The sequence below is a fragment of the Vipera ursinii genome, assembly GCF_947247035.1.
Source record: "Vipera ursinii genome assembly, chromosome: 1".
Classification (NCBI taxonomy): Eukaryota; Metazoa; Chordata; class Lepidosauria; order Squamata; family Viperidae; genus Vipera; species Vipera ursinii.
In genome coordinates, this window is record NC_139512.1 from 75,579,562 (window position 1) to 75,604,556 (window position 24,995).

The following is a 24,995-nucleotide window of genomic DNA, read 5'->3' on the forward strand; positions in this document are numbered from 1 at the left end:
ACATGGCCAATGAATGAATTTTCTTTCCTGGGCCAACAGGGACTCCTGACGGATGAAGCAATAAAGAACAGAGCAGCAGCAAGCTTTTGCAGTGTCCTGTAATCAAGCTCTGAAATTCTAAGGCTGCATGCTAAATAGACAAGTAAAAATGTAGAGCCTTAAAACAAGAAACCTGCTGGCAAAGGGATCTCAGTATATACTTCGCCTTAAAGTGGGGATAGGCTGGAACTGCCAGGTAAGTTAAAGGTGTGTGGCTCCATGGTATTCGAAATAGTAGTTGGTTTACTTCAACTTGGGATTATTACAAAAATAAAACCTTGCTTGATGCTAGCAAAGTACCTACTTAATTAACCAAATTAATTAACTTAATTAACATGAAGTATTAAAAAGTTCATTAAAAGGTTTCCTGTAAGTTTGAAAGGCCAGGCCTTGCATCAACATTAATTGAAAGCCACATTCCTGTGTCTCATATTAGTCATCTAAGGCAGGGGTCCTCAACTTTGGCAACTTTAAGACTTGTGGAGTTCAACTCCCAGAATTCCTCAGCCAGCTTCTGGGAGTTGAAGTCCACAAGTTTTAAAGTTGCCAAAGTTGGACAGCCCTGATCTAAGAGGTCCTTTTTCTTCTTCACAACTTTCATACGCTATGTAACAAAAATCTCAAGCTGATTTACAGTTGAAAAAAGGCCCGTCTCTTTAGTGAATGAGGAAATTGGAATGGGACTCCTGAAGATCCTAATATTCTGAAAACTACATACAGAAGAAAATGCTCTTTCAACTAACCTGGTTCAAAGCTAATTGTAGCTTTAAAGAACTTCAAACCAGCTTATTAAACAAGAGCCAGAAGCAGATCAGGACCAAAGCAGCTGGGAAAGCACCAGCATAATAAGGTTGAAATATCCAGTTCTCAGTGTCATTGTGACCCCTGTTTTGGATTAACTGAACTCAATACAAAGAGAATTGTATCCACAATTCATTGTCACAGGACATGTTATTAGAGCATGCAAACATGGTCAAGTGATTTTTGTTTGGGTAAGAGAAAATCAGCCAAAGCTATTAAAAGATTTATTTCCCACCTTATTATTTTTATAAATAACTGAAGGCAGTGAACACACACAATACTCTCCTATTTTCTTGACAACAAACACCTTGTGAGGTAACTTGGACTAACCACTAAACTTCTAAGGCAGGGGTCTTCAAACTCAGCCCTTTTATGACTCATGGACTTCAACTCCCAGAATTCCTCAGCCAGACATGCTGGCTGAGGAATTCTGAGAGTCAAGTTATAGAAGGGCCGAGTTTGAAAACTCCTGTTCTAAGAAAATTGTTGCCCAATGAGTAAAACCCATATTTCAATAATATTGTACTCCAAACAAGACAAAAATGGAAACATTTTCCTTGCTAAAGGAGCTGCCAATCAACAATAAATATTTCCATCTTGTGTGGACTAACACAGGCTCCTCAGCAGTAATATCTTTTCCAAATATTGCTGTCTTGAAATAAGAGCATTTTAGGGCGCATCTATGTAAAAGATCTATGCCATTTCTGATCCACCTTGGAATTATCTGATAGCAATGAAAACCAGCCAACATCAGGCAAAGTTGATTTGTTTTCCTGGTTCTTATGGCTGATTTGAAACCAAAGCACAGCCAGTTTTTCCAGACATGCTGCAGTTCTGTGGAGCTTGTGTGGGGGTCACTTTTCCACGAGTGAGAACTGTTGACTCATTCCCAGATTCCCGCTTCTGCATTTGTCTGCACCTCAAAGCTACACAAGCTCAGTATCCTGGACTTATCATTCTTTCCCACACATGAGTGCTAAGCATTAAATATGCTTTAAATTTGCCTTTTGAGGCTTTTAAGTGAAACAGAGGTGGAGTGGCAAGAGCCAGGTATGTCTATAGAAGAGAAGGATTTGGGGGGGGGGGAGGGCAGGATAGCTGTCTTCCAGTACTTGAGGGGCTGTTACAAAGAAGAGGGAATTGAGTTATTCTCCAGGGCATCAGAAAGCAGGTCAAGAAATAATGGGTGGAAGCTTAAGAGTCCAACTTCAAAGGAGAAATTTTCTGACAGTGAGCGCGCAATTAGTCAATGGAATAGCTGGCCTTCTGGGGTTGTGGTTGCTTGGAAGATTTCAAGAATAGACTGGACAACCAATTGACTGGGATGGTATAAGACTCCTGCCCTGAACCAGGGTTGGATCAGAAGACATCCGAGGTCCCTCCATCCCTATGACTCTTCGATTCTCTCACACGGCATTCCAGTATGACTATTTGGGAGGAAGAATGTTAACCATTTTTAATTTCCTTTTTGCACGAAGCAGAAGTGAAAATATTTGGGGGGGGATTAAAGGGATTACAAAAGGTGGGGCATTTATTGACCAATGTTCTGTGTGCTCTTCTGTTGTGTTGATAAGTGGCAGAAATGCTGTTGCAAATTTTCAGCATTTCAGATCTGCAGATGAGAGGCTAACATCAGATTGCTTTGTAAAATAAACATGGACGTACTTTTGTTTCTGCCATGTTTCTCACACACTGGTCCTTCCTTTTGGTAATGGACATTAAGATAAATTCAATCATTTATCTTACTAAGATAAATGAAATGAAACAAATGCAAAACAAATATAACTCCAGATAACAAAAAATTGGAGATTCTAGAACATTATTTAGTACAAAATGCCGCTTGAATGGATATCAGGCATATTTAATAAAGAAATTCGTAGCATTTCAAGAGAGGCCCACCAGCACCTCAGAGGAGATTGCTATTATTTTTGTTCTTATTGTATTCAATGTTCAGCATAACCTGGAGGTTATCCACACTGTTGGGCTGAAGAAGAGATCTGATTTTTAAGAGATATAAAAGAGTTATAAAAGGTCTCTGAATACACAATGCAAAGAAAACATTACTTTTCTAAGTTTATACCCTGAGCAGGCATGTCATATTTTTTTTACCATCTATCAACAAAACGGGTGATGCCTAGGCTTTTCAAACAGACTTGTTATCACAAGCAGTTTTATATCTCTTCTTTTGTTAAAAAAACTATTCAATGAAAGATATGAAACTATGTAGAACCAAGGAAAGAAAAACTACAAGAGAGAAAAAAGGAAAGAGCAAGCTGCACATGATCATTTCCTGGGATTACAGGGCTGTTCCAGCGTGTCTCACTTGGCAGAGTCTGGTATGGTGTTCTAATCTACTTTTGGATGCAAAGTCAGGTTTTGTTTGGCACTTGGCCTGTGACACAGTTCCTGAAGGAATTTATTTGGGAAATCAGGATAATTAAGTATTGCCCCATTAGGAAATGTTCCCTGCCTTTGAGCCTGCTTCCAATCATCCTGTGACATTTCTAGTCCTGCTTTGGTCATGGAAGCTCAGTCAGACTTAGGTAAGTGAAGAAGTCAGGATTCCCTCACTCACCTGCTTTTCCAAAGTAAGTTGTGGCAACAACTCTCCCATCATGTCTAGAAGGAAGATAATTGCCAGGAAAGAGGGAATGCACAAACCCAATCTCTGGGGCTCCAAATAAGGGTCTTATCCCATTTTTTAACAGTAGATGCCGGGATCCAAAACTGGATCAAAACAAGAAAAGAGTTGTTCTGCCACTGAGCTAGTCTTTTCTTTTCTTTTCAGCAATAAAAAAAATAGGAAAAGGGACAAAGCAAAAGCTGCCTAAGAGAAAAGTAGACCAGTTCCAAAGGCCAAAATAATTATAACAAAAGTATCTCAATTTTGTATGTTCTCAGGATTATCCAACAGAATTTCAAACACACACACACACACACACACTTCTTTTTTATTAAATTGCTGCCCTCCAGATAGATAGGGCCTCTACAATTTAAATACACTGAGAATTCTTGGAATTGTCATCTCAACACTTCTGGGGGGCAGGAGAGGGCCCCTTGGTAGGGTAGATGGCCCTATGGGCACAGAGCCCAGTGCTTGCCAGGGAGTTGATTCAGTGGGAGCAAAAAACAGGCCCCCCTCCTCCAGTCAAAGGGCACAGAATTCAAGGTTTTGGCACCTGAGGGGGAAATGCCTCTTCCAACATCCCTCAGTAATAAGAAATACCAGAGTAAATCAATCAAGTAACACTTTGCTACCCCTTTGTTCCATTCAGCATCAGTGATCCTAAGGATAGCTGCTTCATCTTGTATTTAAACATTTAAGTTCCCCTTAACGAAAAGTGAATCCCTTTTGAAGCAGCAGGAAGAAATTTGTCTTCCCCTCTTTCTCCCATGTAGAACAACCAGAACCGGAGTCAAATATTTCCCCTAAATCGCTTTTATTTTTTTGGCTTTTGTGCAAAAAAGGAACAGAATACTATAAAGGCTACCAATGAATCTATATGTGCATGCATGTGCAGAAACCCACATATGAAAGTATTTTTAGAAGGCAGCAAAAAACTCATTATTTGCCAGCTTTCTCCTCGCCTTCTGATTGACAGTAAGAACAAGAAAATGTTCTTGGTCAGGAATGGGCTGAAGGAATCCAGGGAGCAGCTGGTAGAATATTAGTGGCATTTTCACCATGGCTTTTTAAAATGGTCGTGGTCCAGTGGAAGAGATTAAGCTATGCAATGCCAACTGTGGGCATAATTAGCCCCAATCCATCAATACCAATCAACGGCAACAACTCTTATTAAAATGGGCAGAGGAGCTGGGTTTTCCCATTGATGCCCCCAATGTGGCAAATGGGCAAGGATATTGGAAGATGTATTTCAACATCTCCATCCCTGCAGAATCATTAAAGTAGGAACTTCATTCTACCAGGAACAAGGCAACGAATACGTAAAACGGAAAAACAAAGTTTATGAAAGGAGTGGAAATAAATAGGCAGGATAATACAAGGTGGTGATGGGAAACTGTTGAAAAAGTGAAATGCTTTAACTTCTTCACCACTTGATCCCACTCCCCTCCCCCACCAGGATGTAACCTGTAAATAGGCTACATATAACAAATAGGCTGACAAACCAAAATTGAGGCATGCTGGATGAACAGAGAAGGGTGTTGCACTGCTGAACACAATGACTGAGTCTAAAATGCTGGCCTGGAGAATTGTTACTTATTTACTAGTGAGGAAGCACTGTACTTTCCCTCACTCACTTAACAACTGCTCAGAGTTATGAGAATCCAGAACAAGGGTTTTTTTTATTAGTCTTTTTAAGTTGCACCCATTATGACATCCATGCAGTCATGTGATCACAACTCAGGTGCTTGGCAACCAGCTTGCAATTACAATTGTTGCAGCAACCTGGGATCAGGTCAATGCAAGCTTCTCATAAGTGAAGTCGATGGGGAAGCCAATAGGAGGTTGCAGGTTGCTCCCCAAAATCCCTCCAACTCTCATCCTTTGGTAGCTCCCACCTGCCCATACTCCATGGAGGCCCAAAGGCACCCATCCATCCACACTCTGTAGTGCCCACCCATGACACCTGCACATCTGCCTGTACTCTGTAGCGTCTGCCCACACTCCATTGTGCCAGTGCACAGCACCCACCCACTAGACTGCTTGTCTGGTATGTGGTTTCAACACCTCCTCCCATTTTACTGTCACACGAGGTTCTTACTTAAAGACCCACATAGTCCTTGCTAACTGACAACAGGGACTGCTGAAGTTGTTACTGCTAAATGATGTGATCACAAAACGACACATTTTATGACTGCATCACTTAGACAGAAAAGTTCTGGTTTCAACTGACATCATAACTCAAGGACTACCTCAAGGACATCATAACTCAAGGAAACCTGTGTAGAGAGCAAGATGCTTCTGTCCCTACAGCCTAGGCCTATCAGACAGTTTCACGGCTGTTCAGTGTTGTCGGTTTTGGATAGACATTCCTTCAGTGATACTGAACAGTGCCTCTCTATGGACCCACACCAATTACATCCATTGTTTTCTACCTGCTGCTACACTTGTGTACAGCCAGTCCTTTCCTTGTTCAAACTAGCACCCGTACAAACAGGATCCAAAGGGGAAACAGACTGTTTTTGTAAAAAGATCTTTATTGGAAAAAGGGGGAAACTGTGAAAAGCAGACAGAGTTTACCCAGCACCAGTAGAGAAGGGAAAGGCCACAGCATCCCAGCAGGAATACAGATAAAGGGGACTGAAAAAGGGAACCAGCTTCATTGACTCTGAGGGATCCTTTCCTGATGCCGAAAGGAAGGCAAGGTGTGTCTTGTGGGCAGAGAGCAAGCAAGCTCAGTGAGATTACCCAGCTGTGCTGCTCCTCGGATGGGAAGGCTGCCTATGAAGAAACACCTATCTATGCATTAGAGATGGGGAAGGGAAAGGTGTGTGCATGCACATACACGCAGAGCAGGCCAGGAAGTAGGCACTTTGTCCGTGGGAAAATGAGTCCAAAGCAATACCAAAGAGGCCTGCATCTTCCTACTGTACACAGTGCCTCTTTTAGGGAGGTAAGGCAGATATGGTTCCTCATCCCATTTCTACTGTGATTTCTCTCACATCCCTTCTCATTCCTTGAAAGGGCTTCCTTGGGTGCCTTAAAGAAAGGTTTGGTTTATGACCGGAGGAAGCTATGTGGACAAAGCACAGGCATTGCTAAGATTGCAAGAGGCTGCCGAAAAGCCATCTGGCTTTGACAAAGAACCCCACAGGTGGAGAGCTTTAGCAAGACCTAGTTGCAGCCGAGCCCATTTCCAAACATCATGCTGCATTCAGGGAAGCAAACCAGAGCAAAGGATACTGGGACACAGTGAGAGGGCAGAGAGGACAGGAGGTAGAAGAGAAGTTAAGGGAAAGGCAAGCAACACCTTCTTTAGGAAAGGGTGGGCTTGCAGGCTATAAAACTAATGATATTGCAGTTAAAGATAAGGTTGTGTAGGCTGAAGAATAATGTGGTTGGTAAAGGTTTTGCCAAGTTGGGAGAGGCCAAGCTGCAGCTTCAAGTGGCGTGTATCCAAGTGGGTTCAGGCACCATGCCCTGAAGATGGTGGGACTGTATCCATCATACTAGTCTTTCCCCTTTCCTTTTCTGGCTGTATGAAAGAATTAAGGAGGAAAAACATTAGCGCAACATATTACATGAAGACTGCATTCCTGCAACACATCAACCCATGATTTGCATAAAAATCAGATACTGAATAGAACACACTTTGCTGGATCTGTTCAACACAAGCAAACACAAACAATAGTTTCAAGCTATGCTGGCAGGGTTCACATAATCTACACCCAAACCAAAGAAACCATAATGTATTTGAGTTGGCAGGTTCATCTGCTTTTCCAGAGTTGCCAACTGATTATGGATCATCTGACCCATTTTGGGGGTCTGGCACATCAGCATAAACCTGCCTGGCACATAAACAAAGCCACGCTTGTTATTTTTGGGCTCCTGCACTCCCAATCTCTGTGGGAGAAACTTAAGATGTTTGGATTCCTTTACCGTATCATTTCCCCCCAATTGCTGCCCACTAGATATGGAGAACCTGTAACTACCAGAATGCCAGTCGGGAATTCTAGGCATTGGAACAGGTACTGCTTGCTTTATCTTCTCTAGCTCTCACTATGCCCCCAGGAGGCCCTAAAGAGAGAAGTAATGAGGATTGTGGGTGACCTCAAGTCCTTTGGGCACAACATGGACACATCCATGTTACTTTCTTAGCCTACTACTGTTGTTCACTTTCTGCTATGGGCACTCTCCTTACTATCCATAAAGGTCTCTGGCCAAGTTTGTTTATAATGTACTTTGAAGAGCTACTTTGTATTTTGTAGCTCTACAAAGTACATTATAAAGAAACCTGGCCAGAGACCTTTATGGTTACTAAGGAGAGTGCAAAACAGCCCAGAATCTCTTTGGGCAAAAGGAACTCTAAGAAATTATAGTAAGAACCATGACTGGCAACCAGAATAACCATCCATGAATTCCTAGCCTTCTAAATGCTAACCATTTCCATTCTGGTATCACTTAGCGGCATGCAAAATAAAGCACCAAAGGCTTTACCAGTGCTGTTCTAAAACTAAACCGACCTTTGGATTTTGACTTGGTCTTGGGAGAGCAGGGCTTGGTCACTTGAATAGTTTCCTGGCACTCGGCATTGTAAAGAGCTTTCTTCAGAGTACCTGAACGGGCCTTCAGACCTGTTGCAGGGTCACAGCCACCCCAGTTCTCAAACTTGTACTTGCAGTCAGCTAGGGGAAAGGTAAGAACAGTTAGATGTATGCAGGATCCACAACAAATCTAGATCCAGCTTGACTTCCCCTCACCATCAGTTTTTCTAAAATGAGAAACAACCCAGATGCCCAGGAAATGTGCACACGCTTCACAAACCCATGAACCACTGCCATCCACCGCAGAGCTATCAGGACTGCTTGGCTACTGTGACAAAGGGAAGCTTCTTGTATTCTTAAATGGCAAAAGAACTGCAGCTGCCAGAAATTAAAAATAATTTCTTTCTGAAAAGACCAGTTGGTCTCAGAAGCCAGAGGATATGATTAAAATGCTTTTAATATGAAAACATAACAAGAAGCAATGAAAGAAGCCAATTATCAGAGCCAACCAATGCAAACAGATACTGCATAGAAGCAAGCAATGGGCTCACATACAATGCAGGTATTAAGCGTTTGTTTGGGCTTATTCTCCCACATTTAAACTTGAAAACAATTTGGCTGGCTTCCTGAGGCTCTGGTAAGATTGTTACATCGTTCCCTTCCCCGAGCTTTCCTCTAAACCAGATGAACGCTCACCTCCAAACTCCTTCTTCCAGTTGCATGGAATCTTGCATTTCAGCTTCTTGGTCTCATCCTGACAAGTTCCCTCACGGAAGCCCACACCACAGTCCTTGCTGTTGGGGATACAAGGGCCCCAGCGCCATTCCTCACAATCGGAACCATTTTTCTTGACCTTGTCTGCATGAAGAACAGGCCGTCATTTCAGACTCATAAGAATTAGCCTTCTCTTTTCTCATAATCTTTCTCTGACCATTAAAAGCAGCCTATCTCTCCTCACCTCAAGTAGGATGGAGGGCTCTTTGGGGCCTTCAAGTTAGTACCAACTCCACCGACTGCACGGCAGCAGTTTTATTAGCAACATTTTGGGGGGAATCCACTGCAGTTGCCTGCTTGCTAGGACTGAGAGCAAGTGAGCCCAAAGGCACCCAAGCTGGCTTCATACCTATGGCAGAACTAGAACTTACCATCTCCCTGGTTATTAGCCTAGCACCCAGAAGGGATGTGTTGCTTTCTGTGCTTTTAAGTCCACTGAAAGCCTCGCTGAAAGATGCCTTCTGAAAATTGTTGTTGTTAGCTGCGAAGTCGTGTCCGACCATCGCGACCCTATGGACAACTTTCCTCCAGGCCTTCCTGTCCTCTACCATCTTCTGGAGTCCATTTAAGCTCACACCTACTGCTTCAGTGACTCCATCCAGCCACCTCATTCTCTGTCGACCCCTTCTTCTCTTGGCCTCAATCTTTCCCAGCATTAGGCTCTTCTCCAGTGAGTCCTTCCTTCTCATTAGGTGGCCAAAGTATTTGAGTTTTAGCTTCAGGATCTGGCCTTCTAAAGAGCAGTCAGGGTTGATCTCCTCTAGGACTGACCGGTTTGATCGCCTTGCAGTCCAAGGGACTCGCAGGAGTCTTCTCCAGCACCACAGTTCAAAGGCCTTCTGAAAATAGCCAACTGTAAATAGGGACTTACCAATCACAAATCTGACACTCACCCTTCTTATTCTTGCCTGCCTCTGAAGATACAGCCAGAAGGATAAGAACCAGAAGGAGAAAGAGTCCACGGGCCTGCATTCTGTAAGAGGAAAAACACCAAAATCACTGTTGGCACAAAATATATTCTAATCCTAAGAAAAAAAGCTGGTAAAATGGAGGAATGTGACACAGGGGAGGGATATGATTTTCTGCTGACATGGTTCCTGGGTCTTGTGCAGCCTGGAATGTAAACATGCAACAGGTTAAGCTCTCTTCATCACTTCCTTACCACAGCAGGAAACACATCAAATGCTACAAATCAGTAATTCAAGCTGTAATTAAATTCAGAGGGAAAAGGACATTTTTCAAAAAAATGCTATTTCAAGTCCATCCAATTTCCTTAAGGCTCTGAATTGCTGGTGGAATGCTTAGCATTTTAAACCTTGCACTGGGACCATCTATTTAGCTTTTTTCATTCAAGGGAACAGAAGCAGATGGTTAAGATGAGAGAAGTTTCCTTTTCAAAATAAACAAAGAAAATAACTCTAATGAAACATCCCCACTTTTTGCATACACTTGCATGATGCTAAAAACCAACTTAGGCAAATGACTATGTTCTCCCCTTTGATACGTAGTGCAGCTGATATTATTGGTAAACAATGGGGAAATTTTCATTTCTAACTAATGATAAATGTTTAGCTGTCGATGACTCAGTATATTTCTTTGAGGGTTTTTCCAACAATGTATTTTTTTTAATTAACTCTTTTGTATTTGTTTCAATTTAATCTAGCCTAAAAAGATGAATATGTCCTCCAGTTGACTGTATCCATAGTTTTCTTAGCAGTATTTGCCACTATCTTCTCTGGAATATTTTTTGTCTTCCCAGTCCAGCCTACCACTTGGATATTCCAAATAATTACCTAATCCAAGTAATGGAGCCCTGGCTTAACTTTTTTCAAGATTAGCCAAGGTCAATTAGATACTGCCGTCCGCTGTAGATATTAATTTACATACCGTAGATTTTCTCAAATCATTTACCTATTTGTAGTATGTGCCTCTGAATTTACAGTAAAGTAAAGCAGGAGTCCATTAAGTACAGGAATTAAATTTATTCTTACTAATCATGTCATCCTAGCCCTTATTATAAGTTGCTGCCTATATGGAACATCCTTACTCAGTTGCTGCAAAGGAGAGTGGTAAATTACTGAAGACTATATAGTGCACAGGTGTCGAACTCGCCACATCACATGACGTGTCGCGATGTACCGCAACTATTTTGTCATTGGTGGCAATGGGGTGGGCGCAGTTTTGCTATGATGAAACCAGCCCGCCGGCCAGCAGTTTTGGCACCCTTCATATAGTGGTTCCTGGTTGAACTATCTGTTTACATCATGATCAGTTTCTTTATCTCCTGCCCTTTCTCTGTTTTGCTCAGCTGGGCTTCCTTCTTGGTATGTGTTGTCCTAGGGAAGCCTCACAAAACTCTATACCTTCACTCACCATTCTTAGGGGGACAGCAGTCAATGGAAACACCTTTCACTACTACAGGTTGTGTCTTAAAGGTCCAGTTCAGGGGCCTTTCTAATGCAGCTCCCCAAGCAGAGGACAAAAACCATATAAGATTCATACCCCCAATCTCCAAATAGCATCCATCCTCTCTCTGGCCCTCCTAGACTTTAAATGTGGCGCAACCAAGTGGAAAACTGGGAAAAACAAACCTGCCAAAGGGATTTATGCTGCCCCTACTTTTGGAAAACTGGGTGGGGTCTGGTGGCTGGCAAGAGCAAGGCCCTACTCCCCACTCCTCCCCATGGCTGCTACCGACCCCTGATTTCCCAGTGTCTCTTTTATCTGGAGCCCAGCAGGCTACCTCGTCTCTGCCAAAGCTCCTGAGGCTAGGGAGTTCTCTGCTGCTATGGAGCCTTTATGTATCTCAAAAAGAATCCAGAGGGGGAAAAGAAACCCTGACAGGCAGTTTTGAGAATTAAAACAGAAGATTAAAAATAAAAGCTCACCACAATTCGATCTCGTGGGGAGCTTTAGAAGGCAGGCTGCTCCCCCTGCTGGTTCACTTAATGTCAGCCTATTACCATATCCCAACAAAGAGTCTTTGGAAACAAGCATCCCACCAAATTGTGTATGTGCACACACATCCCACGAAGAAGAGGAATGGCACACATGCACAAAGCTATGGTGCAGGGGTTGTTTTTGCTCAATCGCTGTTACTTTGCAATTTTCTTCCAAATCCTCCATTACTTATTTCAGCAAACAAGATTTAGTCATTCTTCTTTCAGCAGGTTTATAAACTTCCCCCATACATGGAACTCCACAATGGTGATTCTATTTATGGGTGCAAATATAATTCTTATTTACCCAGGATAGCCAATAGCAGCCAGCAGTAGATCAAAGAATAAAATCTAAAAGGAACAGTAAAATCTTTTGGTTGGGTCTCCCACACAAACAGAAAATGTGAGGATAAATCAGGAAATAAAACTCTTTGTTTAATTGCACAGAAGTTGTAATAGCCAAGACATTCTTTCCCAAGGTTTTTCAGTGGTATAGCAAGGGCACGAAAATGACCAAATATGATGTGGAGCCTTTTAATTTGCCTCCTGAATGCAGAAACATGGCCATTAAGGATTTGCTTGATTAAGCCAATTACAGTCCTTTGCTCAAATGGGTAATTTCAGTTCCAGATTCAGTGGCTCCAGTGCAGTTAAAAAGTAACCCATTGAAAAAAAAACGAGGGCAATACTCTGTCAAGTAAAGTTTTCAGGTTCCCCGCATTAGCATTTTAATTACAAAATTCAAACTCCATGAATCAGCAAAAAGCAGGCTAGAAATTTAATAAAGTAATGAATAACATGCATCTTTTTGCTTATTCATTTTAAGTGTTATTAGAAAAAAGGCTGTTATGACATACAGAGTGAACTGTTTTCTAATCTCAGGTTTCCCATCCGGTAGGAGATATAGGAATATAGCCAGCCGTACCAACAGGCTGAAAAATAGCTTTTATCCGTGGGCTGTTAGGCTTTTAAATGGGACATAATCTTATGCAGAATTGACTTGGGAGGCCGGTGTGTGGTGTAGTTGGTTCACATGGTGTGGTGGGATGGAGGGTTTGTTGTCACTGTGTGTTGGGGGGAGAGAGCACGGGGGGGAGGCTCAGCTAATCTCAATGTACACATGTTGTACTTTGACAATAAAGGTTTATTATTTTATTTCCCGGACTGGTGTCCTCCAGCAATACAGCTAAAGAGGGCAACAGAGGAACATCTGGAGAGAACCAGATGGAGGCTGCAACTCTAGCCCACTTGGCCACAGGAGCCAGAGGGGTGAATTGTGTTTTGTTTTTAAAATAAAATATCCAATCCAGTTGTTCACTTGGCATACACAAATCCAGAGTGCTGAATAGATGCTTATTATGAAACTGATTTCAGGCAAGGGTTAAATGGTGGGCCTGGCCATGAGGTCTGGTAACTTTGCTTGAAACTCTATCCAGACTTCTGGTAAGGTGCCGAGAAGGGTGAATGAAGGCTTACTGGTTTTTTCGCATCAGGTTACTTTGTATTTTCTTTTAAGGTTTCCAACTACTCTAAAGGTATCCAGTACGCTGAATAACCTGACCAGCACATGTCTTTCATTATATGCACTCACAGGACATTTAATTGGTGTTCCTCCACATCCCAAGCAACGAAGTGGAGAGGGTGGGGAAGGGTAGAGAAAGTAGGGGATCGTGGACCCTAATGGCATTTCAGACAAAGTAAGTTGGAAGTGTATTCACAGCCCTGCTGGAGGGAGTCTTTTGCCCCCATTTCCACCATTGGTGAGACCAGGCCGAAGCCTGCTGTGCTCAGTGGAGGGGAAAGAGGGGTGGCTAAAGGAAAGAAAGACACAATCAGCACATTTGCTCCCTCCTCAACAGCCCCCCCTCCCAGAGAACAGGTCACCTCATTACTAAGGCTCCATTGGCTGCACCTGATGCTGAGAAGTTGTCAGATTCCCTCTGAATTGACCTGTCACAGAGAATTACACAGGCTGAAGGCAGACACCCTCCTCCCATTCAGCTTTCAGCTGAGAGAGAAGCATCCCTGAGGGAGAGCAAAGGGCCTGTTAGGACACAGCCTAGGCTATTCTCTTCAAAGCCCCCTTCAAACAAGGGCAGCAGATCAGCCTTAAGAGCAGCCCATATCTGAACTGGGCTCCGATTGCAATGTCCAACAATGGACACGCCAGAGGCTGGGTCTGCTGACTTAATTCTTAGATGCAACAAGCCATGAAAGGCTGCAGTTGTGGGGTGGGGGGGGGGTTACAAGGCACTGAACAAGCTGGTCCCATTGTTTCCTCTGGGTACCAGCCCATCTTTTAAAAGGGTGGGTGACCCCTTAGCCCCAGGGCCACATGCAGCCAAATAAAGGCTTGGAACGCCAATGGCATTCCCAATTGTGACTTTTATTCCCAAATACCATAGGGAGCAATTCAATCCACAAAAATCACATTTTGTCATTGCCCTCAATTTGCCCACTTCTTTGCTCTAGCTCCATTAATTTTGTCACTAATGCTTTGTGCCCCCAAACACCACATGCTCAACATAGAGTTTGTCTTTTGGTATAAATTTCCTTTGGGAGAAATGTTGAAATCCTGCAAAAACCCTGGCAAACATGGTAAGTCTGGGTGAATATATTATCCGTGTTGTTTAATGGGAGGAACACCCCCTTTTGAGTAACTCTCACATTAGTTTTGCAATGCAGGTATGACAGTACTTCTATGCAGGTGTATCTATGTGGGACAGGAGTTTTGTTTTTTAAAAAAACAAGATGGCCCTTAGAGTTGCAACCACCATCTTAATTTTTTTAAATTCTCTCTGAAGATGCCCTGGTTCTGTGCATGTTTGTACCGCTCTGGTTTGGTACTGGGGAACAATAGGCAGATATAACTTTTCCTTTCTATCGCATCAGTAGCAGCAGGCATATTGTCTGAAATAATTCCACATTCTGCCTGTTTTATACTTTCTCCCATTTTTCAGGCATTCCTAGTGCAACTTGATCAAACGTGGCAAAACCTAAGGTTTTTTTCCCCTTTAAAATGTCAGCACCATGTTTTCCCCCACAAGAAGATGCTAATATTTCTTTTTGTTTAATAATTTTCACTATGGAAAATTGCCTTTTAGGGTTGTCCAGGTAAAGGAATTTGAGGCCCTCTGTGGATTATTCACACAGACACACACAGAGAGAGAGAGAGAGAGAGAAGAAAGAAGGAAGAAGAGGAGGAGGAGTAAGAAGAAGAAATGGGAATAATGGCAACTAGAGAGAAGGAAGGAGGAAAATAATCATATAAAAACATTCCTTGAATTGGAATGTTTAAACTAGCTGTCCCAAGGCCAAACAAGAAAATTCATGAGATGCCATCCAATTTTCTTTAGCTTGTTAAAAACCTTGGCCAGTTGATATGTGCTTTTCCTCCTGCATAAAAAGCTTATTCTGACTGTGATGACAACATAATTTACCACAAGCAGGGAAACATTAACTGCGTATTTTCAGTTAATCTTTCATCACCCAGATTTCCCCATACCAAACTTAACTTTTGCTAGTAAGGAACAAAAAATGGAATTCTGGGTCTCCATTTTTCTGACACACCTACTTTGGCCTCACAATACCAACTTCCATTAAGGCAAAATTTCTTAAAACCAAACTGTCCTATTAGGATGCCAGAGATTTAGACTTGGATCAAGATAAATCTTAGCTTCTTTTGCCAAATTTTTAATGGGCCTTCTATAGGAAGGAACTATGTCTGAATGCAAATCAGGTTTAATGTATTGAAAACTGACTAAGGAACAGAGGGGAACATGAGTGATTAATGTTACATGTTCGTAGTATCATGGCATATGAAGATTTTGATGAATGCCTGAACTTGGCTTGTATTTTAAATGATAAACCCAGCCTCACCATGGATACACCTAGTTTTAGACCATCATCTTGATGTCATCATCTTCCAATTACCACCTGACTCTTGCTTATTAAATGTTTCAATGGCGCTTCAGTGGCTTATGGTGCTGTGCTTTCCTGAATTCATTTTTTCAGGAGACAGGCAAGAAATACTTCAATCTGAATTTTTTACCATTTCAAAATCCAGAAAAGAACCACTGTTCTTGCTCCCATACACTCCATGAGCATACTTGGTCTTACATGATTTTTATTTCTTTTATTTCTGACCCTTCTCTCCAGATTCAGCAATGTGTGTCTTTCCATTTCGTTAATTATTCAGAAACAAGATTGAGCTCCCAGCTTTGTGAAAACAGAATGTAATATCTTTAATGAAAAACACAACAAATCTGCTGCAACATACTAGGTAGCAGGTGAAATCATGAAAGGAAAATAATTTTATTTTAATTTATGGGATTTGTCTACTATCTGAAACCAGACTTAAGGCAAGACCAACTTACTTGAACTAAGCTATTTAAATGTAGAAGGTATGCTAAAGATAAACGTATTATAGGCAAGTACAGGAATTCAGTTATTTTGCAGAGAGGAATAATCGCCTGGGCAATCTTTAAAAGCACTGTTTTCATGCCAGAATGTTGAAATTCATCATGCATCCTTCAAGTACAGGACATCAGGTTAAGGTTCATGTCTTCTGAAACTTTTGGAGGATGTGATATCAGGTTCACATTACTTTTACTGTTCTAATTGATCAAACTGGCAACAATTCTCTTGAGATAAATTCAAGATAACTTTCTCTACTTTATATTTCAATAACTTAAAGTATGGACCCAAGGCTACTACGAATTCATCAGAAGTGAAGAGAAAAAGAAAGCTAACAAAGAAACATTAATAACCAGGAACCATAAGAAATTATGGCTTTTTTCTTAAAATATTACTGAGTTTACATTCACAAATTTCACCTTGTGTTCAGTGGGAAAAAAAAGTACAGAAACAATTCTGTATCCTCCTTTATAGTTTTAGAGGCAAGTTTTTTTTCTTCATTTTTCTAATTATTACAATAAAATTATCTATTTGCAAACCAGGAAAATAAAAATTAAAATATTGGCAGTTATTCTGCTGCATTCTGAAATATAAAACTATATATAGATATACAGATCAATGCAACCAAATAAAATCATTTGAGAAGATTAACGTTAAGAAAAATCTAATGTATGGGCTATCATCCCAAATTTTCTTTTCCTTCAAAGCTCTTTTTTAAAAAAAATAAAAATAAAAAGTGTCCTCAGAACTGCCCTTTTCCAAATGACTCAATATTTTCCTTGATCACATTTAACTTTTAGTATAATTACATCTTAGAACATACTTAATTCCTACAACCTTTTTCAGCTTTACTGGCTGAGGTGAAGCTGAAATTTGAGACTACTTTGGCAACATTTAGGATTGCTGAAGATGTGAGTAACCCTGGACTATGTCCACAGAAAACCTTCAAGTGATGTTGGAATGGGGTTGCAGGTGCCAAGCACAATAACAAAGAGCTTAGCTTGGACTTTCTCTGCCCAGTCAAGTTTGGCAAGCAAGATCTACTCCAGGTGCTACTTCAAACACAACTGTAGTTGCTCCACCATGTCTTCTTAATCAGATGAATTCTTAGGCATGTAATGAATTCTTTTATATGGGCTCTAAAAGACTCTGGCTGAAACTATAGTATTACATTTAATAAATTCACTTCTGACTAAACCATCACAGATATGATATGCAAATCTAGAGAGTAACATTTCACCATTAACACCTTTTAAAATTCCTATAAATCAACTGTTTTTAATTTTAAAAATGTATTTATTTGGTACACTTGTTTACGACTGAATCTGTAAGCAACATGTGTTGACTCAGCCTTCCATCCTTCCAAGATGGGTAAAATGAGGACTCAGATTGTTTAGGGCAATATGCTGACTCTGTAAACCACTTAGAGAGGGCTGTAAAGCACTATGAAGTGGTATGTAAGTCGAAGGGCTATTGTAGGATCACTTGTGTACTTCAGTGAACCATTCTTCAGCCACTGATCCATTTTTGTGACTGGTGGTAAACGAGAGGAAGCAGAGGCTGAAGCACACACAAGTTTTTGGTCTAGGCAACTGGCTGGCATAAAATGCAGGAACTGTGGTCCATGCATGTCCCACAGTTTGAGAATAATTGCTTTAGGCTATGTGTGTTTCTACTCCCAGAATTCTAATAGTTTGTCCAAAACAGCTAGAAATTTGGGGAGTCCCAACACATTCTGAAGATTGCAGAAGGTCGATGTACAAGCATGTAAGAATATAAACCTGAAAAGTAAGCTCTTCAATACAAACATGTTTTTACCATATACTTTATTTATCATCAGTCTAGATCAGACATGTCAAACTTGCTATGTCACGGAGCTTTTTCCCCATTGCTGGCAATGAGGTGGGCGCGGTTTCCTTGTGATGCATCCGGCCGGCCTGCAGTTTGACACCCCTGGTCTAGATTAAAGATGGTGGCTTTTAAGAACTAGTATGTATATGAAGTGAACCCTTTAACATCCCAAACTAACACATTAATCCTACTTTTGGGACATGTCTACATATTTGAAATTTTGGAAATGTGGTGTGAAAGTCCAACAAAATGGCTGCAAAACAAGCTCTTTCATTTCAGGAGGTCCTGTCACCAGGGGCATATGTTGCAAGGTTCTAATTAGAACAAGACCCCTGCATTGCTTCTAGGACATTCTGTAGAACCCGTGTGGTTTAGCAATCTTTGGGCAGATTCAGTCCAGCTAAACTTGGGCTGAAGACATATATCACAGGCATCATTAGAAATAAAGACAATGCTGGAGCCCTGTGCCACACAGCATGCTAAAAAAAATGAAAACTATCCCATTTATTAGGAAAAAAAAATAGAAACTTCCTGATAGAACAAATAACCAGTGGAACAACCTACCTCCAGAAGCAGTGAATGCTCCAACACTGGAAGTTTTTAAGAAGAGACTGGACAGCCATTTGTCTGAAATGGTATAGGCTTTCCTGCCTGAGCAGGGGGTTGGACTAGATGACCTCCAAGGTACCTTCCAACCTATTATTATTATTACTGGCCCTCCAGATTTTGTCTGCTCTGTGACTGAGGAATCGACATATCCAGCTAGAACTAGAGCCCCTGTTATTGTGTCAACACCTGCAGCTATCATTTGATTACTTATTTATGCTATTGTTCTTTCCTAGTTCACTAACATCTCTATGAAATGATCAGGTTTTTACAGTAAAGTAAAACTAGCAGGACGGTTTCATGATATGTATTTAATACAACTTGTCCTTAAGAGTCTATGTTTTACTTGGTGTTCTATTTGGTAGATTTTATATTTCTAGTTTTTTTTAAAAAAAAAACACTGCAAAGTGTTACATTTACCCTTTCCCTCAAATAATCCATGATTGTCATGATGAACATATAGCTAAAATGATAGGAATGAAAAAAAAATCCAGATACTCTTAATCCAGCATGGGGAAAAAGAACAATTCATTTTCATAACTCACTTTACCTTCTCTTGGCAGAATATTTTAGAATCAACAGATACTTTGGAGACTTGTCTAAATTAGGGGACATATCATATTTATTCAGATTCTCTAACAATTCAGAATAAAAACAGACAAACTCCAGGACAATTTTCTTTAAATATATAAATGCGCACTTGGCAGCTACAGGGAATGTAAAGGATAGGTGTTTTCCCTAATTGTTCAGACTTCTTTGGGATATTTTTTTTTCTCTTACAAGTACTCCATTTTGAGAACAACTGCATCTTTTCCCCCAGTCCTGTCTTACCTGTTTCTCTTTGTGTGTCTCTCCCCCATTGCGGCCCCCACCTCCCCTCTCCAATCATTAGCTACTCCTTCTCTTTAGTGAAACACACGCAAAATTGCCCACTTCCCCACTCTTTGCTTGAGCCTTCTCAAATTTCTGGAGCCCAGAACAACTCAATAATATGCAGTGTTCTTCCATTTTCCCACTCCGGATCTCCCTCTCCCCTGGCGGGTCTCTTGAGATGCTTCAGAGACTGCTTTTCCTGCCACTTTCTCCTATTTTTCTTTATTCTCAGCCCTTTCCTTTTCTTCACCTGTTCTTTCAAAGATATACAATCCTTCAAAATAAAGCCATGTCAGCCACCTCAAATCTCCCTAGACAAGTCTGTGCAGCCACCAGGAATTAAGCTCCACTTGAGAGTTTCCCCTTTTTATATAATCATTGGATTGCAGTGATCTCATAAAGTTAAATCCTCATAAATTATTTCCCTACCATCAAATTAATTTCCAGGAGCCTGAAAAAGGAGAGCGCTGGAAATTGAGAAATGCATCTCATTGAAGTTAACAGGAGTAGTAGAGATGCACTGAGCCGCACTTTTCTTAGGAACTTTGCTGCATCTGGTTTCCACAACTAAACTTTCCACCATATGTGCTCATTCCCTCCAATGATCATGCCCGCCACCTAGCAAATAAAAGGTGGCATCCATCCATCCATCAGCTTTTGCATGGCTCACCCCCATTTGATAAGCTGAACCAACACTCCACACATGAATTCAATAAATTAGCCATTGTCATTTCTAAACACTCAACAAAACAATCAAAATTCCAGACAGCATACTAGGAGAGAAAATATATGGATTACGCATTGAAAGAGCTGATAGGCTATTATGACTGGATAGCTCAGACCCATCCTTTTGATCACTGAGAATGTTGCCTAGACAGATTACCCAGGAAAATCATAGGATGGAATATTTTTGTGATGTACCTATTTATTAATTTAGTTTGAAAAACAAGAGTCAAAAGTGACTCTGGGTGGCCCACAACAATCAGATAAAACCACAGATACAACAACCACTGGTATAAAAATATAAAATTCTACATTAAGAAATAAACAATATTAAAAACAAATATACAAATCCCTAGGCGTAGAGAAATAAAAATGGCCATCACAATGGAGCCATCTATCTCTGGTTTCCCGGGAGCCCTAGGCTTGGTAACATAATCAAATCTTGAGAGTCTTCCAGAATGTCAAAAGGGATGAAGCTAATCTAATTTTGTACTTTTCATTCCCTCCACACATAATCAGAGGCAAGCGTAACCCTAAAACTGTGTATTATCAAAGTATAATCTGGGGAAGTACAAGTAAAGCATATGATTGAAACATGATTTCAAAGATAGGTGAATCAAAACAAACACAACCAAAGATCTCAATACTATCACGGTTTGTAAACAAATGTGTACCTTCCCTTGCCCATGTTAGTTCAATGTATGCTTAGGTAAGGACCTAAAGTTAAGCAAACAATGACCAGGTCTATCAGAGTATGATAAAATCACCCTCTTTTCCCCCTCATAATAAGAACACTCCATTTGGGTATGTTTGTGGGACAAGGTATCCCATTTTCATGAGGATACTTCCTTCCTGGAACCTGCCATGAGGTGAAATATACCCAACTCACGTTCTTCTTTACACTGAAAATGATACAAGAATTTGTGAACAGAAGTGCAGCCCAGTTAAAAAGGAATGACTTTCTTCCAAAGTGTTGGCATTTTCAAGTTCTAGCAGTTCTGTGGTGAGTGCTATCCTCTCCAGTTAAGCAAGGAACAAGATTTTAGGAGGCCTGTCCTGGAGAAATGCCAGCAATCACTGAAATTTCTCCTTGCTGCATAAAATATTTTGGGTTTGTCTAAAGTAAACCAAAGTTCAGAGTTTAAATTACTTAGAACTGACTTAGATCTGCTAAACCTGGAAGGAATCTGAAATACAAATGTTCAAAGCAACTCAAAATTGCACTAAAATGACACGTTCATAAATCTAATAATAATAATAATAATAATAATAATAATAATAATAATAATAATAATAATAATAATGTTAAGATGCAACTCCCAAGTTATCTAATTGCTTTATGTTTGATGCAAGTACATAAATTATGGGATTCGTACCCTGATGTCACAAACACATGTTATCACTTGTCTCCCCTTGTCCCTTTGTGAGTATCTATTGCTTGCAAATGCTTACACTCCAATATCTATGCTTATTGCTGACTGGAAACCCCTTACACACCTTTTGTGTAAAACAGAAAAAAAATAATTTATGGTTTTGATAATAGGAGAAATTATAGAAATAAAACAGATATGTTGTAACCACAGAATAACAGGTAAATCTATGATTGTGCTTATAAATTGCTGTAAAGAAGATTGAAAGGTACTTTTTTTTAACTTTTTCTCCTTCCTTGCACATTTGGCTTTCTCTTTAATTTCTTTTTCTTATTTTATATTAGGTTGTACTAGTTTTTAATCTTCCTTTTTTAAAAAAATGTTTAATAAAAATTATATTTAAAAAAGTTATCAGGAGCCCCCCCACCCCCACCCCCCATACCTATAGATCTCCACTCCTAAGTACCATTTACAGCATTAGCCCAAATAATTAGCAGTAACAAAAGCAGAAGAATTCAGATGTGGTACTTCAGAAATGGATATAATAGGCACTTAACACAGATATAACACAAAGCTTTTAACTCCATTCACAGTCACAGCTCTTAAGGACCAGGTCTGTCAAGAGCTATTCATCTTGAAGACTAGCTGGGGGTAGCAAATACCAGGGGAACAATGATGACAAAGGGTACATATTCATTTCTTGTGGAGGAGCTGACTGGCCACTGTAAAGAAACAAAATGCTAGTCTAAGGCCATTCTCAAACCCGCAAGATTGTTCTTGCGTTCTTACACAGTAACTTTACCACCCTTGTGACAGTGGTGAATATCTGTAGCTGGGGTGTAGGATGAGGGTGAAGGTTTGTTCTCCGAACTTGTGAGTTAGTTTCCAAACATTTCGTTACCAGGCTGGGTAATTTAGGGTGAAGATGTTACCTAGCCAGGTAAGGAAACATCTGGAAACCAAAGTGCAAGCTTGGAGAACGAACCACCCCCCTCACTTTACCACTCTCTTTCAGTGTCCGCAGGCATCCCCTTTACTCATCTTGTGTTGGTCTTTCTGATTGACTAGCGTGAAGCTCAAATAAACTATGTTCCGGGTGGTTCGAGCAAGTGGATGCAGAAGAGTAGAAAAGCTACCAGCTGGAAAAACACATCAGGGACCCAGAGGTCGGGGGAACAATTACTTCAACTGGATCCAGCAGAGAGACGTTTTTACTCCAACCCTTTTCTCAACACCCTCCAACCCAGCGGATTTTTTTTAAAGAGATATTGTTAAATTGTTGGGATTCTCAGTCTCCGCTGGGGTGCTTGTAGAACAGCGTTTCCCAACCTTAGGAACTTGAAGATGCGTGGACTTCAACTCCCAGAATTCCCCAGCCAGCATAGCTGGCTGGGGAATTCTGGGAGTTGAAGTCCACGCATCTTCAAGTTCCTAAGGTTGGGAAACGCTGTTGTAGAAGGCCGGCTCGGGACATCCCGCAGCTCCGTCCAGGTAGGGGGCTCCGGAGCGAGGCTTGAAGGACCCAAGCAAAGAAAGCTCTGCCTGGAAACGAATTTTGCCCCCCCCCCCGCGCACCGCTCCGAGGGGAATACAAAACCCGAGGACAGAACGGGAGGGGAAAAAAAAAACCACCCGAGAGGATTCGGGGTCGAAACCCCAACAGGTCGCTCCCCTCCTCCACCCCTGCGCTCACTCGGGCGCGCTTCTCTCCGGAGGAAGGGACTTCCTGGCTAACGGAGCATCCTCCGCCGGAGAACCTCGGCGGGCGCCAAGCAACTGGTGGCGGCGAAAGGCGGGCCGCGCCGTGCCCACCCTTTCAACTTCGCGGTTGCCCTCCCGAAACAACCAACCAACCAACCCCCTCCCACACACACACACACACCCTCCGCCATCAAAGGTTTTCCTCTTCGAGAGCCTCCGTCGAAGCGGAGGGTGGAAGGAGGCGTCCTTAAAGTGGACTTTCGCCCGGGGGTTTCGCGGACCTTTGCAGTTTCGCGGACCTTTGAAAACGCGGGCGCGAAAGGGAACGAAGAGCGCGCGAAGCTCTTGTGGGAAAACGCAGCCAAGCCTGCCTTCTCGATTGGGGGGGGGGTTCCGGGGACGCGAGGACGGGGTGGGGTGGGGCTGCTCTTTTCACAGAGCGAAGGCTCGGAGGCGCCTCCTGCCTCTTTTGTGTGTGTGTGTGTGTGCCCCCCTCCCGGGCCAACCCGCGGGACAGCGGCGAAGTTTCGCGCCGCGGGACCTCTCCCGTTGGACTTGCCTGGGTGGATGCGGAGGGGCTGCAAAGTGGCGCGTCTCTCGCGGAAGGAAGGCTGCCTGGCTGCCTCGTGCTTTTCCCGGCCGCTGGGCTGGCTCCGCTGCCCCGCCTGCCCTGCTATCTGCTCCTTATCTCCCTCGCTTTCCCTTTGTGTCTCCCAAACTAGTTTCAGCTGGTCACATGTGGACACAACCTTGCCTGGCGCGGCGGCGGCGGCGGCCTCTGACGTCACGGCCAGCTGACAACAAAAGGTGGTTTTAAGGGGAGCCCAAAGTTTCCCGCCACCAGGCTCCGCCTCCCTCGCGGAGCCGCTGCAGACAAAAGGCCAAGCGGCCGGAGGGCGTGCTGCTGAAGCCGGGTCCGGCCGCTGAAGAGTCCCCCCAATTATGACCCGACCTCAATTCCCGCCCTGCCTTCTCTTTCTTTGCCTCGGGACATTTCCAAGGGTCTGGAAATTGCCCCCCCAACACACACACACACACACACACACACTTATATTTTATATGCAACAATATAAAATTCTACTGTTTCAAGAAACCCTTAGCGAAAAAATAGGATTTTATTTTGAGTTCCTTAACTGAGAACTTTCAGTAGTTTAATATTATACTTCAAATTTAAGAGATAGCCATTAAAATACCAGCTACATTGTTAATGTTTTGTTTCATTGTTTTAAAGTTGCTTTTTGTTTAAATGATGCCTTTGATAAAATGGGAGTATACATTATATGAGATTTCTGAAATGAATAGGGCTAGTTTAGTACTTTTCACAGGATATTTTGTTTTATGCACAGATTATGTGTGTTTTAATAATTTGGAAAATAACCTGAGTCTCGGGTTGAGGTTGACTCAGCCTTCCATCCTTCCGAGGTAGGTAAAATGAGGACCCAGATTGTTGGGGGCAATTAAGCTGACTTTGTAATAATGCCGCTTGGGGGGGGGGTGAAAGCCCTAATAAGCAGGCATATACATAGAATGAAGGCTACTGCTAAGTTTGTAAGCCGCCCTGAGTCTTCGGAGAAGGGCGGGATATAAATGGAATTAAAATAAATAAAATAAAATAAAAATAAACTTGGGAAATACAGCCTCCTTTTAATACATATTCATACACACACACACACACACACACACCCTCTTCCGACAGACCCAAAAGTTTGCTTTTTCTCTTCCCAAAGTAGGTTGG

General features: G+C 41.8%; 1 protein-coding gene across 1 annotated transcript; it reads right to left on the bottom strand.

The window, feature by feature from the left end:
• Window positions 1-5,961: 5,961 nt before the first annotated feature.
• On the bottom strand, window positions 5,962-24,049 carry MDK (midkine). Its single transcript, XM_083375212.1, has 5 exons — window positions 23,820-24,049; window positions 9,675-9,754; window positions 8,704-8,865; window positions 7,987-8,148; window positions 5,962-6,998 (listed from the first exon to the last, which is right to left on the bottom strand). The coding sequence occupies exons 2-5, from the start codon at window positions 9,751-9,753 to the stop codon at window positions 6,973-6,975; spliced, it is 429 nt and encodes a 142-aa protein (XP_083231338.1). The 5' UTR covers window position 9,754; window positions 23,820-24,049; the 3' UTR covers window positions 5,962-6,972.
• Window positions 24,050-24,995: the final 946 nt, after the last annotated feature.

What these genes read in the sequence shown, in the direction of transcription:
- MDK (XM_083375212.1), bottom strand. Translation starts at nt 9,753, where the DNA reads ATGCAGGCCCGTGGACTCTTTCTCCTTCTGGTTCTTATCCTTCTGGCT. An exon ending in GGCAGGCAAGAATAAGAAGG is followed by an intron (nt 8,866 to 9,674) that starts GTGAGTGTCAGA and finishes TTCTTCATGCAG; the next exon opens with ACAAGGTCAAGAAAAATGGT. An exon ending in GACCAAGTCAAAATCCAAAG is followed by an intron (nt 6,999 to 7,986) that starts GTCGGTTTAGTT and finishes TCTTTCATACAG; the next exon opens with CCAGAAAAGGAAAGGGGAAA.